The sequence below is a fragment of the Pan troglodytes genome, chromosome 19 (genome assembly GCF_028858775.2).
Source record: "Pan troglodytes isolate AG18354 chromosome 19, NHGRI_mPanTro3-v2.0_pri, whole genome shotgun sequence".
NCBI lineage: Eukaryota > Metazoa > Chordata > Mammalia > Primates > Hominidae > Pan > Pan troglodytes.
The window spans coordinates 94,092,221-94,107,197 of NC_072417.2; the positions used below are offsets into that span (position 1 = coordinate 94,092,221).

Sequence of the window (14,977 nt, forward strand, 5' to 3'; positions counted from 1 at the left end):
AGGGTTCCATTTAAACAGACAAGATAAGTGGCAGCTTTGTTTTGTTTTGTTTTTTCATTAAGAGATTTTGGAGGGGGAGGAAACCAGCCTTACAGTGATAGCATCAGGAAAAGATTACACAGAATGGCATCTTATTATGAAATATTGAAAACATTTAAAGAGCAAATAAAATATGCAAATAGAGTGGGACAGAATTTGTACTGCACAGCCTCTTGCCCTACATCTTTCCCAATAAAAATTTAACTCTGAGGTCCATGTTGGGACAAACAAAATGATACTGGGATAGTGGAGCTCGGCTTTCGTTAGTTCAAAGCGAGCAGCATATTAATCCAAATAAGCAGAATTCCCATGTGGATTCATTCCACAGCCTTTTCTTGGGTGACGACTCTGTGCCCAGAAGCAAGGGGCTGACTGGGACCTGAGAGGCCTCTTCTTAGTGGCCATGGCCTCCCGGGGCAAGGCTGGCTGGTGCGTCAGAGCCTGGATCTCTGCAGTGGGCGCAGAAGGGACACAGGAATTTTCTCTTGGCCTCTTTGCTGGACTTGCAGCAGGGATGCCGCCGAACTCAGCCGTTTGCAGGCGGGAGCACGTGAGTGAGCGAGTGTGGGATCCAGCCAGCACCCCCAAGCACCAATACAGGAGCAAACTCCATGCGGGGCCCACAGCCAGACCAGGTGTGTCACCTTGAGGGGAACACGGTGGCACCCAGGCAAGGGTGCCCATGACCCTGAAGCCCCAGAGTGGGTGTTAGTGTGCTCATTAGCTTTTTTAGTTCTTCCATCCACAGTCCAACAGATGGTGGCATGTTAGCAGCTCCATCGCCCCCTGGCCCCATCACGTAGGGTGGCTGCCCTCTGCCAGCAGGAGCAAAGGGCTAGTGTGACAGTCTTTCTGGTACCAGCACTTGGTGGGTCCTGAGCTCTTGTCCAGCATCCAAGCAGAATGCAGATGTGCCTACAGTCAGAGAGTGAGCAAGGTGGGGGGTTTTACTGAGCGATGAAAGAGCTTTCTGCAGAGAGGGGACATGGGGGCGGTCCCCCCACCCGAAGGTGGGAAAATCCCTCCAGTGTGTCTTAGTCTGGGGCTTTTGTGGGCTCAGAATAGGGGAGGGGCAGGCTGTAGGTAGTATTGGAAAAGGCAACATTTGATTGGTTAAAAGGCATTATTCAGAAAGAATCAATTGGGAAAGGGTGGGCAAACGGGAATAGGAGTTTTGCTCTGGGTCTTGGGTTTTATCCAGGACCTGCCGTCTGGTCTTTCAGCCTTCAGGCTGTTATTTGGCTTGGAGGTAGGTTTCACCAGGGACTTGCCCCTGTCTGCCTAGGCATTTGACTACCTCCCATCGCTATCAGAAGCACCTTGTGAGCCCCAGGGAGCTGGTGAGGACCTTGTAAGGGAGGAGGAGGGCGGCGTGATAGGTGCAGGTGGCACCGTGCACAGCCACGTCGGGGACTTGGGAAAGTCTGGGCCAAGGAGCCACCTTGTGCAGAGGCATGGAGTCATGAGAGATTAGCCACGGTGGGACCGTGGTGAGGACACTGGGCTGAGCAGAGGGCTCGCAGGTGGTGCTGGGCAGGGAGCCTGTTGACCCACCCACAGAGGGTTTGTCTCAGGGGCCGGTGGCCTCACTGCTGTGCGTTAAGGAGGAAGGCTCTGACAGAATGGGGGGACTTGGAGAGGGGTCATTTTGGAGGCCTGAAGGTGGTTGGGGTGTTTGACTCCCATGAAGGCAGAGGTGGTACAGCAAAGTCAGAGGGACACATCCTGTGACCCACTGGGCACCAAGGAGATGGCAGGAGCAGGAGCTGAGGGTAGTGCTGAGGTTTCTGCTGGCAGAGTTTGGTGGTTGAGTTTCTGCTGGCTGATTTGGTGGGGCCAGCGAGTAGACAAGGATCCCAGACGGGTGGGTGCGGGGCAAGGTGGGGAATTTGACCACAGATTTCTCTTGAAGGTGCCCTATGGGGAAACGGTGTTGTGAAAGTAGGAGGGTGAGGAACGGAGGCAACTGAGGGTCCACGGAGGAGGATGGGCCAGAGGCAGAGGTGACAGGCCAGGTAGGCCGAGTGAGCAGGGGAGCCACGTGAGGCCAGTGCGGGCGCACCAGGCACTGGGCCCCATGCGGAGGGGCTGCCGCTCCACCCCCACCCAGGCCTCACTGACTCCTGTGGGAGCCATCTAGGTACAGCAACCACGTGGAGGATAGCGTGAAAAGTGACGGGACGGAGCAAAGAAAGACACCAGCTCCTCATTTGCAGAGATTTCTGCACCGTTGGCACCAGCATGTGGTCATGGCCTGCTCCCCGGGGGCCATTCCAGCCACTGATCCACATTGTCCTCCAGCCAAAGGAAACAAAGCGGGAAGTGGAAAGAGCTGGAGTTACGTGGGGGCACCTTCCATCCTAGGCCGGCAGCTGATCAACCTCCTCAGCCTCGTCACCGTTTAACATCCTCCCTTTTGTTCTTTTCTCCTTAATCTTTATGTTTTGAAAGATTTCTATAGACAAATGTGCCGCTGCTTCTCCATAGCCTTATCTGGAACAAAGGAAATGTCTTTTATTACCATTCATGCAGGTATAATCCGTGAAAGACAAGCCTGTTCTGCCAGTCACCAAGTCGGTCCTTTTCCTTCTGTCTTGCTCATGGAAGGCTGTCCCGGCCCTCACCTGACTAGTGGTGCAGCTCTTCAGGGGGTAGTGCCCATCCAATTCCTGGGGAAACCCAGGCGAGCCTGCTGGCCAGGAAGCGCCAGCTTGTGTCTGATTGCTAGGTTACCCTGGGTGCTTCCTGGATGTTCAGGCGCCCGTGATTCCCCCAGCATCTGCCTCGAGCTTATGTGCATGGAGCAGCAGATCCCTTTGTCTGGGCAGTTAGATTGTCTGCTAAGGAAAGTGGGTGTTGGAGCAAAAGCCTTGCTTCACTGCTGTACTCCAACCCATCAAAATGGAATTGTTTAAAATGCCCTCAAAATAAAAATAGAGACCCCAAGCTCTTGATAAAACAGCTTTCTCTGGAGAAGCTCATCGGGCTGTGTAAACTCCAATAGGAAGTATTTATTCATCATTTGTATGTGCACAAATATTTATTTAATGTCAACTGTGAAGGCTGGTGAGTAAACCAGCAGGTAGAGTCCAGTACCCTGGTGCAGTGATGGGGAGCTAGAGGTGCTATGCACAGTACCCTGGTGCAGTGATGGGGAGCTAGAGGTGCTATGCACAGTGCCCTGGTGCAGTGATGGGGAGCTAGAGGTGCTATGCACGGTACCCTGGTGCAGTGATGGGGAGCTAGAGGTGCTGTGCACGGTACCCTGGTGCAGTGATGGGGAGCTAGAGGTGCTGTGCACGGTACCCTGGTACAGTGATGGGGAGCTAGAGGTGCTACGCACAGTACCCTGGTGCAGTGATGGGGAGCTAGAGGTGCTGTGCACGGTACCCTGGTGCAGTGATGGGGAGCTAGAGGTGCTGTGCACGGTACCCTGGTGCAGTGATGGGGAGCTAGAGGTGCTGTGCACGGTGCCCTGGTGCAGTGATGGGGAGCTAGAGGTGCTGTGCACGGTGCCCTGGTGCAGTGATGGGGAGCTAGAGGTGCTGTGCACGGTACCCTGGTACAGTGATGGGGAGCTAGAGGTGCTGTGCACGGTACCCTGGTACAGTGATGGGGAGCTAGAGGTGCTGTGCACGGTACCCTGGTGCAGTGATGGGGAGCTAGAGGTGCTGTGCACTGTACCCTGGTGCAGTGATGGGGAGCTAGAGGTGCTGTGCACGGTACCCTGGTGCAGTGATGGGGAGCTAGAGGTGCTGTGCACGGTGCCCTGGTGCAGTGATGGGGAGCTAGAGGTGCTGTGCACGGTGCCCTGGTGCAGTGATGGGGAGCAAGAGGTGCTGTGCACCGTGCCCTGGTGCAGTGATGGGGAGCAAGAGGTGCTGTGCACGGTGCCCTGGTGCAGTGATGGGGAGCAAGAGGTGCTGTGCACGGTGCCCTGGTGCAGTGATGGGGAGCAAGAGGTGCTGTGCACGGTACCCTGGTGCAGTGATGGGGAGCTAGAGGTGCTGTGCACGGTGCCCTGGTGCAGTGATGGGGAGCAAGAGGTGCTGTGCACGGTACCCTGGTGCAGTGATGGGGAGCAAGAGGTGCTGTGCACGGTGCCCTGGTGCAGTGATGGGGAGCTAGAGGTGCTGTGCACGGTACCCTGGTGCAGTGATGGGGAGCTAGAGGTGCTACGCACGGTACCCTGGTACAGTGATGGGGAGCTAGAGGTGCTGTGCACGGTGCCCTGGTGCAGTGATGGGGAGCTAGAGGTGCTGTGCACGGTACCCTGGTACAGTGATGGGGAGCTAGAGGTGCTGTGCACGGTACCCTGGTGCAGTGATGGGGAGCTAGAGGTGCTGTGCACGGTACCCTGGTGCAGTGATGGGGAGCTAGAGGTGCTACGCACAGTACCCTGGTGCAGTGATGGGGAGCTAGAGGTGCTATGCGGCCTTTGGCATGGCTTCCTATCCAGTGTCTGGAAGAGCATCCAAGAAGGATGCTTTCAACATGATAAAAGACAAGGGACATTTAACATGATACTTGAAGAATGCATGGAAAATGACCAGGCAAGACTTGGAATAGGACATGGAGAAAAGGTAGGAAGAAGGTTCTGGGCAGAAGGCTGGAAAGTAGGTTAGAACATAATGAGGCAAAAGGCTTAAAAGATCCTTTCTTGTGGCTGAGGTGTAGACTCTCAGAGATTATGTCTAGTGATCAGGCTGGAGATCTTGCAGGGACTCGTAGGTCTTTCTAAAGAGTTTTCAAAGTTAGTGGGAAGACATCAAGGGTTTCTAAGCAGGAGAAAGACCTATTGAGTTTTGGAGAATGGATTTGGAGCGAAACAAGGCTGGAGGATTAGTTGGGAAGTTACTCCAATGATCTAAGAAATAGATAGTGGTGGTGGTGATGGTGGTAGTGGTGGTGATGGTGGTAGTGGTGGTGATGGTGATGGTGGTGGTGGCGATGGTGGTGGTGGCGATGGTGGTGGTGGTGGTGATGGTGGTGGTGATGGTAGAGGTGATGGTGATGATGGTGGTGGTGGTGGTGATGATGATGGTGGTGGTGATGGTAGAGATGATGGTGATGGTGATGATGGAAGTGGTGGTGATGGTGATGATGGTGATGGTGGTGGTGGTGGTGGCGATGGTGGTGGTGATGGTAGAGATGATGGTGATGGCGATGATGGAGGTGGTGGTGATGGTGATGGTGGTGATGGTGGTGGTGGTGGTGGTGGTGATGGTGATGATGGTGATGGTGATGGTAGAGATTATGGTGATGGTGGTGGTGGTGATGGTGGTGGTGGTGGTGGTGGTGATGGTGATGGTAGAGATGGTGATGGTGGTGATGATGATGGTCGTGGTGATGGTGGTGGTGATGGTGGTGGTGGTGGTGATGGTGGTGGCGGTGGTGATGGTAGAGATGATGGTGATGATGAAGGTGATGGTGGTGGTGATGGTGATGGTGGTGGTGGTGGTGATGATGGTGATGGTGATGGTAGAGATGATGGTGATGGTGATGATGGAGGTGGTGGTGATGGTGATGGTGGTGGTGATGGTGGTGGTGGTGATGATGGTGACGTTGATGGTAGAGATGATGGTGATGGTGGTGGTGATGATGGTGGTGATGGTGGTGGTGGTGATGATGGTGATGGTGATGGTAGAGATGATGGTGGTGGTGGTGATGATGGTGACGGTGATGATGGTGATGGTGGTGGTGGTGATGATGGTGATGGTGATGGTAGAGATGATGGTGGTGGTGGTGGTGGTGATGATGATGGTGGTGATGGTGATGGTGGTGGTGGTGATGATGGTGATGGTGATGGTAGAGATGATGGTGGTGGTGGTGGTGATGATGATGGTGGTGATGGTGATGGTGGTGGTGGTGGTGATGATGGTAGAGATGATGGTGGTGGTAGTGGTGGTTTGGTAGTGGCTTGACCTGGGTATTGATAGCGCGGATAGAAAGAGGTGGATGGACTCAGTCAGGATTGAAGAGGTAGACTCAACAGGATGCAATGATTGATGACATAAAAATGGAAAGGGTGAAAGACAAGAAGGTGTCAAGGGTGATTCTTGGGTTTCTGTTGTCCAGCTGGGTGATTCTCAGGTTTCTGTTGTCCAAATGGTTAGTGACCCCATCCATATGGATTGAGGAGAGAGGGGAGCAAGCTTAGGAGGGAAGACACAGAAGATGTGCACTGGACAATTCCTCTCTGCTGAAAGGCCTCAGACACACTGATGGATTGCTTCACGTCTGGGAACAAATGCTGTGAAGTCTCTGTGTCCTCAGCGGCTCCACCTGGTTGCACTAGGGTGGAATCATGGGAAAGGGCACAGGTTATATATTCTTGCCATTTATTCTCACGGAGACCATAATGCTCATTCCATATCAACCGAAAGGTAGCATTTGCCATCACTCTTTTTGGCTTTTGTTTTGTTTCTCTGTATTTTACTTGTTTTTCATCCTAACACCCTTAAGGGTGAGGGTAAACAAGGGCTACAGGAGGCGAGGCCTTCCAGGGAAATGCCGGGCAGGGAAGAAGGTCAGGTCCACCTAAAGGTCCCTCCTACCAACATTTCCCTGGAAATCTTTCCATCCTACTTGGGAAGGAGAGGGGTAGGGTGAAACTTTCACTAGACCCCAGATGGGGCCAGAACTGGCCTGAGTCCTGAAATGACATTTGTTCCTCCAAGACACTTCTGAGAGTGTCGCAGGCATTTCGGTTTGTTGGATCTAAACTTGACCTGCTATTCGTTGCTATAGGATGGGAGGATGGCAGCGATATCACTTGTACTCACAGACCCAGCCTAGTACGACGCCAGTGTCTTTGTTAGAAACTCTACAGATGTCTATGTCCAGCCTGCCCCAGCGGCACAGGGCTACCCCTGGTGGGATTTTGTCGAAGGGGAAGACCCACCAAGTAGAGCCCCTGAGCCCCTCCTCTTCCCAGGTGGCCGTCTCTCCTTGATCCACACCAGCGGCAGTTTGTGCAGCTTCACCAGAGCTTCTAGCGGGACCATGCCGCCACGAGGGCCACTGGGAGCAGAGTCCCTCCCACGCTCAGGGCTCTCCAGGGTCTGAAGTCTGCACTTGCATGAGAAGGAGCTCCAATAGCAATAAAAGTCTACGTGGAAAATGCAGAATCTGATTGCAGTAGCATTTCTTAGGCCTTATTAGCATATAAATTTACCAGGTGTCATTTTAGGACAAGAGCCCGTCACTGAGAAGGAAATGAAATTTGGAGCTGCATTTTCCTTCATTAAACCAGGGGCCCATTTTTGTTTTGTTTTGTTTTTTGTTTTCTTTTCTTCAGTTATTCATTCTTTTATTATCTTCTGCTGTCACATCCTCCAAAACTCCTGTGCATATATTTTCTTGCACCTTGAGATTTGGCATTTCAGGAAAAATGCCTAGCACAATAGGCTGTATTTTAGAGACTTGCTTTGTCATTTTATATGTCCAGCAGAAATTGTCGTAACTCCCCCGGATGATCAGATGCTCCCGTGCCTCTCCTGTCTCTCAGACCACACAACTATTATCCCTGGCATTCTAGTTGTGAGACAAAACCTTAACACAATGTGGTGACATTTAATTTAGTGTTTCTCATTTCAAAGCCCTTAAAAATATTAATTAATTCCCGTGAAGCCCCAGGAGGCGTATTATTAATATCTGTGGCGCCTTTCATGCTAGTCCATTAATGTGCCTTCTCTATGCAATAGGTAAGAAAATGAAGCTAAATCCGTTTTTTGCAGCCCCATGGGATAAGACCTTCATAGAGCCAGGGTCGGAAATAACGAATCCTTAATTTTATTGGCGTCCCTGAATAATCTCTACCCCGTGGCCTTCTGTGTGGCGTGGAAGAACAGCACTCCTGTTCAGGAGCAATCTCAGGAGACAGCGAATGATTTTCCTGTGGAGCTGTGACTTCAGCAATCCTAGTTCAATAGCTGTGTTGAGGAGAGTAGAATTGAGAAAAACTGCCACAGCAGTAATGTAATAAGTGAGATGGAGCAGGAGGCACTTGACAATTTCACTAGAAAATCTCCCAGCGATCTGTGGGCCCTGCAGTGAACCCAGCCCCTGCAGATCGATGGGCCCGTGCTCCAGGGAGACAGATGTGGAGATCAGCACCGTGGCTTGTTCTTATTTTGGGGCGCCTTATCTTTCTGTGCCTTTGTTCTTCAGCACTATGCATGGGGGATTTCTGTAGCCTTAGCAACCAGAAAGCAGGGTGGATCTGTGGAATTAGACTCCCCGAAATCTCGAGTTTAGTTGACAGCACTTTTTCCTTCCTTCTGATTGCCTCGCCGTCTGGCAAGCTCTGCATGTGTTCTTTTCTCACCTGTATCTGCAGCCCATGACTCCGGAAGTCTTTCTGACTCTGAAAAACATATCCTGTGTTCACTAAGGGGAAGCGGTTTTAATGTGCATGAAAAGAGGCAGGCAGGCGCTCACCCCACCTGGACCCTAGACCCTGGAGAAGGGGTCGGAAGTTAGCTTCAGTGGACGTTCCTGATAAACGTGAGCTCAGGTGGCTCACTTCCCCTGGCCTGACTGCAGACTTGAGCCAGGAACACCCATTCCGCCTTGTGTGTGAGACCCAGGAGGATCAAGGAGATATCCTTTAGCATCCATTTAAAAAAAATTTTTTTTTGAGTCCTACCTCTCCATTTTTGCTCTTCCCTACTTGAGCTGTCTTAAAGTGTCCCTGAAGGTAGGAAAATGCGTAGACCCTCCTTCCCAGGGCCCCAGTACTGCCGGAGGAGCCTCGGTGATGGCTGCACCTCCGCCCTGGGGCCTGGAGCTGGGCTAACGCTTTCTTGGAAAACCTCTAATTGTTTCTACCAAGTTAGCCAGGACACTTTTTAAAAAGCACTTTCATTAAAAATGCATAGGTATTTGTTTTAATTTACATAAAGGCCCAGACCAAAATGGGATGTGGCCTGCTGCTTAGACTGGCCATTATCACGCCTCTGATTCAGAGAAAAACCTAAATTTCATGTTTATGCAGGTCTTATAGCTGATGCGTTTGGTTTGAAGGAGCAGGTGAACTAGGTCCTCTCCAGGACTTGGTGCTTTTTTGTTGGGTGTGGAGAGACATGGGCGAGATGGGGCTGTTGCTGCTGCGCTGATTTGAAGCCATCTCTCCAGATTGAACCCGTCCTACGTGTCCGCCATTCTTTCTACCTATCCACCTGAAGACGGAATGTCTAGCTACCTCTACTTCAGACTTATTTTCTAATTTAGAATGTACTTACTTGAGTGGATGTGGTTTTGGAGGGCATGTAGCCAAGGTCGTGACAGCTGAATAAAATGTTTCCTTCTTTGCCCCCAGAACTGCGCTTTCATTTATCAGCTGCCCTTGGTGTGTTGTATGGGATCAGCCAAAATTCAGGTATTTAGAACATTAAGACTCAGTGGCCTGGTTCTGTCTCACCAAGAACACAAATAAACAGTTGATGAATCCATCACATCAGTGATGAATCCAGAATGTGTCCATCATTTTCGTAAGTCTTAGTATGCAGAGAATCTCAGATAGCAAAGCAGAAAGGATGATGTCACAGACGCCTTGGGTACCCAGCACCTGGATGCAGCTGTTTGTACACACATACTTTCTGATATTATGTTGACAGTGACTTACACCACTTCAACCTCAGGCAGGATTCTATCAGTTTCTTTACTACAAATTGATTTGTTTCTTTAATAATTATTGTAATTACTGTCAGTAAAAATCTGAGTATCACTCAGCAATTAGTTGCTGGTAACTGAGTGTGTTGTAATGCTGGGGAAAGGATATAAAACTTGTATTTTGAACAGAAAGGCACACATGTGGGTGAGCAGTGTTTACCACCACAGAATTTACCGTCTACACAGAATTGAGATAGCTGCACATGAATGTATAGTGAGCAGTGTAAGTTAATTCAGAGAAAGAAAAAATTATTTCCTGCTGTAGGAGAGCTGGGCATCGAACAGGCTCCTCCAGAACATGTGGGTCAGATGGGCCACCGCATGGCTGGGGTCCCCCATGGGCCAGTGATGCCCACCTATGGGAGCAGGTGACACGCTGCCTCCCAGGCCACGCATCGACACCCCTCCTGTCACTCTCCGTGCTTCTCTGAGCACTTCCTCCTTCCCTGTGGCCCTGGGCTCCCTGTGGGCCAGCCCTGTCCTGGCAGAGCCCCCTGTGCGTGTCAACGCACATCCTTCATAGATGAAAATGGACTTGAAGATCCCGCGTTATCAGTTGGTTAGCTCTCTCTCAAGTCTCCTCCGTGACTCTGCTTTATTTTTCGAGCAGCATTCTGGTCCTGAGCGAGGAGACAATGAGAGGGGAGACCACTCTGTGGCTCTAACCCCGCCTCAGACCAGGGCTCCGCACTGTCCTGCAGTGGCACAGGGTTGCTAGCCTTGGATTAGCTTTTGGTTCTCTAATGGGCTTTGCTTGCAGGTACAAAAATTTGGGGGAACCTGGAAAAACTCTTAAATCTCCTCATCTGAAAGATATTCATACATCTACTGATGACTTCCAAAGTACAAGGTCTAGAATACCAAGAGGTTTTATGTTGTCATAAATTAGAGTTTTAATGTATATAATTAGGTGAAACCAAATGTGTATCATATACAACAGAGGAACCGTGTTGCAGGAATTGGGCCTCGTTTTCCTGTTGTTTTCCTCACGTCTAATTCTTTTTCTCTGGAAATGCCAGGGAACCTTTCTTTATTTTCTTTATTTTTATTTTTCAGTAGAGACGAGGGATCTGACTATGTTGCCCAGGCTGGTCTTGAACTCCTGGCCTCAAGTGGTCCTTCCACCGTGGCCTCCGAAATGCTGGGATTCTAGGTGTGAGCCCCCGTGTCCGGCAGGGGAACCTTTCTTAAGCATGAATGGTGTGCCCTCCTCAGGGTGTGTCCTCTCTGCTTCCTTTCTCAGTCACATCAGCAGGTGCTTCCTGTGCATCTGTGTGCCCAGCCTGGGCACAGCGGGAGCCCAGGCCTTCCTTCAAACGCAGCCTCCCCTGCACGTTCCAAACACTTACTGGCATTTTTCTTCAAGTGATGATCATGGCATTGGCCTTACTTATTTTAGTTGTTTTTAAAAGAAAGTTTTAAAAGTGTATCAAAGTGATGAACATACACATCACTTTTTAAAAACATAATCCCCACCCAGAGGCAAACCCTTTTAGCTATTTGTTCTAGTGGCATATGTTGGTGCTGCTTTGCACTCACTTATCAACTCAGGGCATCTTCCCTGACTGCCTGGTGTGGCCCCAGCACTTTCACACCCGTTGTTCCCCTCCCCAACCCCAGAAGGTCGTAGATTTACTCTGTCGGTTCTTCTTTGTTGGGAGTTCACCATGAAAAGTACTTTGCAGGAAAAGAGCAGTGATAGAACTGGAGTAGCTCCTCGCACGACCCACCTGTGCCCGTTTTCCAGCATCCTGCCACCCAGCCAGGTCTGTCTCCTCCTTGGCCCGTCCTCCTCACTCAGGTTCTCTGGAAGTTGGCACAGTTTTACTAAAATAAAATCAGCATTCATAGCATTAGGACTATGTAAACACTGTTCTCAAGCAAGTCAAGTCATGTGTACTTGGGTCTGATTCTGGACTTTGTGTGTGAGTTCCCTGGGCTGCTGGTCTCCGTGCCCCCAGCCTCGCTGTCTTAATGAGAGGCCCTAGGGGAGCCTGCAGTGTCTGGCAAGGCCTGGTTGCCCTCAGGGCTTTCTGCTGCCATGATTTTCTGGCCCTTCGTCCCTGTTTGTTTTTCCCTGTGACCTTCAGTAGCAGCTTAGCTCCTTGGGGTATTTACTGGGAATGCATTGAATATGTGAATTAAACGAGCGAGAGCTGACATCTTAAGAATGTTGACTCAGCCCACCCAAGCAGGGAGCATCTTCCCATTTGTTCACGTCTTCTGTGTTTTCCAGGAGAGCTTTGTAAATCTTCCATGTCTGTGTTTTGCACATTTCATGTTAAACTTATTCCTATGTGTTCAGTCTGCTCTGTGGCTTTCGAGATGGGGTTTTCTTTGCCATGATGTTCCTTTGTTTATTATTCGTATGTATCAAGGCTATTGATTGTTCTCTGTCAGTTTTAGGTTCTGCTCATTCAGGGTTAAGGGCCCAGGCAGGAGGCGGAGGGAGGAGCTTTCAGCAGGGTGATTCCTTACTCGGTCTCTTCACTCTTCTGCCATTGCTGCCATGTGTACATTGCAGGCTCCTTCATTTGAGCAAATTCTCTCTTCCATGCTCCAGGTGTTTTCAGAAGGACCGCGTACTTCTGAGAAACACTTGGTACCCCAGTGGCAGCTGCGTTTGCCTTGGTGTTGCCATGTGACAGGCATTACTTGTTTATCTCATTGTTGTTCCTAGTAGTTCTCAATGTTTGTTGAATGAATATTTATAACCATCATGTGTGGCAGTTCTTATGTAGTGTTTTGATTTGTTTTTTTGAGACCATCTCACTCTGTCACTCAGGCTGGAGTACAGTGTTGTGATCATGGTTCACTGCAACCTCAACCTCCTGGGCTTAAGCGATCCTTCCACCTCAGCTGGGACTACAGGTGTGTGCCACCACACCTGGCTAATTTTTTTTTTTTTTAATTGTAGAGATGGGGTCTCACTCTGCTGCCCAGGCTGATCTTGAGCTCCCGGGCTCAACCAGTTCTCCCACCTCGGCCTCCTAAGCTGCTGGGATTTTTGGCATGAGCCAGGGTGCCTGGCATTACCCGGTTTTATAGATGGAGAAACTCGGAGCCATGTGTCCAGGACCACACAGCTATTAACTGCAAACCCAGAGGAAAGGGTAGGGGATGAGTTCCAGGCATTCCCTGGAGTCCGTGGTAAATTTCTTCATTTCTTCTCCTGCAACAGGCCCGGTACAAGCAGAGCCTTGACCCAACTGTGGATGAAGTCAAGAAGCTCTGCACGTCCTTACGTCGCAACGCCAAGGAGGAGCGAGTCCTCTTTCACTACAATGGCCACGGGGTGCCCCGGCCCACAGTCAACGGGGAGGTCTGGGTCTTCAACAAGGTGGGTGTGCCTTCCAGCTTCCTTCCCGTTTCTGCCAAAAGCCATGCCAATTGCGGTGGTCGGAGCAGGTCCTGCCCATCCGTAGCTTCTGTTAAGCCATTGATGTTTACTGTGTTTCAGCAAACCCAAATGCCATAACTGAACGGACCAGGTAGTCAGGCACAAGGAGGGGCTGTTTCTGTGGCAGAACGTGTTCATGGAATGACTGCCTTGAAGTGTGGTGCGTGTGGTTTATGTTCCCTCTGTAGTAAGAACAGCAGTTGTTTGTAATTCTCCGAGGACAGACCTCGAGAGTGTCTGCCTTCTAGTTTGAAAAAATTGCACAATTTCTCAATTTCGTTAGAATCTTTCTTTAAGCATCGGTGATTTTCTTAGAAAATAAAGTGTTTTATATATTCTAAAGGGCTAATTCCAAGCTGCCCTGCAGGTGCAGGCTCTGGGCTTCCCTCCTCAAGGTCAGAATCACCAGCCTTTTGCAATTCCGTTGCCCAGGACCAGGTGAAGTGCTTGCTCCCCTTCTGTAGCTGTTGCTGTGGGTGGTGGGTGCTGACTGTCATCCCCATCCTCCAGGGTGTGGTGGGTGCTGACTGTTGTCCCCACCCTCCAGGGTGTGGTGGGTGCTGACTGTCTCCCCATCCTCCAGGGTGTGGTGGGTGCTGACTGTCTCCCCATCCTCCAGGGTGGGAACCTTGGTCCATCTCACAGCAGCCAGCTATGGGTCTCACTGCGCTCTGCGTGATGCATGAAAAGCAGTTCTTGGAGGGTGCGGTGGCCCCATATGTGCCTGAGCGTGTCTATGAGGGCACTGATTTGGAATCCAGCAAATCCGAGTCCCAGTTTTGGTTGTGCTGTCAGCCTCCTGGGCTTCTGCTTCCTTAGTGTGGGCACCGCCTCCTGCCATCATAGTGAGGACTCTGACTCCGTTTCTTCACACACTGAACTCTCGGTTCTCGCCTACCGTCCCGGGTTCGCAGCTAGCATTCGGCACAGGTGGTGAAGCAGTGTGGGCCCAGAGCAGAGACCTCGAGGAAGGCTTCTGACCCTGGACACTGAGGAGTAGCCAGCCTCGGAAGTTAGAAAGGTATCCACCCAGCTCCTCCCGCAGGGCACAGGGCAGTGCCATCTCTCCCCGTGTGTATCTGGATACCAGCTTGATTTTAATTCCTTTCGTTAAATATTGAGTAAATTCAAAACGATCGTTGTGAAGGAAGTAGGATTTACAGAAGCAGGATGTAATGAACCACCAGGCGTGCACCACAGGCCCCTGGCGTGTCTTTCTCAGCTGCAGTCTCTCCTTTCCCTGCCCTCCCCTGTGGCGCCTGGCACAGTGAATTTGAATTTGTCCTTCCCTGGCTCTCCTCTGTGGAGCCCCCGGTGTGCTGGCTCTCAGGCACGGCGAATCCGGGAGATCGCTGCTGATACGCTGGGCGGACGCTGGCGCGCTCTTCCGCAGTGCGCTTTGCTCACTTGGTCGGAGGCTCTGCAGATGCATGCCACCGACCCCAGGGGCCTGCAGCCCTGCCTCTTCCCACATTCGCTGTCCCCTGCCGGGACCCTGCCGGGACCCCGCCCTTCTCAGTGCCTTCCCTGCAGATGGGCATTGGGCTGGTTCCCATCTTGTTTCTGCTGTAAACCGCATGAGTGTTTCAGCTGCCCACCTTTCTCTCCAGCACTGGGTGTTGTCACAGGTTTTTTTAAATGATAGACTGTGATGTGCTCTGATTTTCTCTGATAACCATTAAGATCGCGCACCCTGTGTCCGCCCGCCGGCTCCCTGCTGCTCAAAGCGCCTATCTGCTATCCACTTCTCTCTGCAGTGGGTTGCCTTTTCCTATCGGTTTGAGGGAATTCTTTGTATTCCAGACAGTAATGATTTTTATGAATTGTGTCTCTCTTCTCAGAATTTATGATGTGATTTTTTTT

At 51.0% G+C, this 14,977-nt stretch overlaps 1 protein-coding gene across 6 annotated transcripts in view; it reads left to right on the top strand.

The window, feature by feature from the left end:
• RPTOR (regulatory associated protein of MTOR complex 1) overlaps positions 1–14,977 on the top strand; it is a 416,632-nt gene that overhangs the window by 149,461 nt on the left and 252,194 nt on the right. For all 6 annotated transcript variants that reach the window (XM_024350719.2, XM_024350720.3, XM_063799998.1 and 3 more), the window contains one exon: positions 12,896–13,054. In XM_024350719.2, coding sequence (XP_024206487.1) covers positions 12,896–13,054 — 159 coding nt within the window. The remainder of the gene's footprint in view (positions 1–12,895; positions 13,055–14,977) is intronic.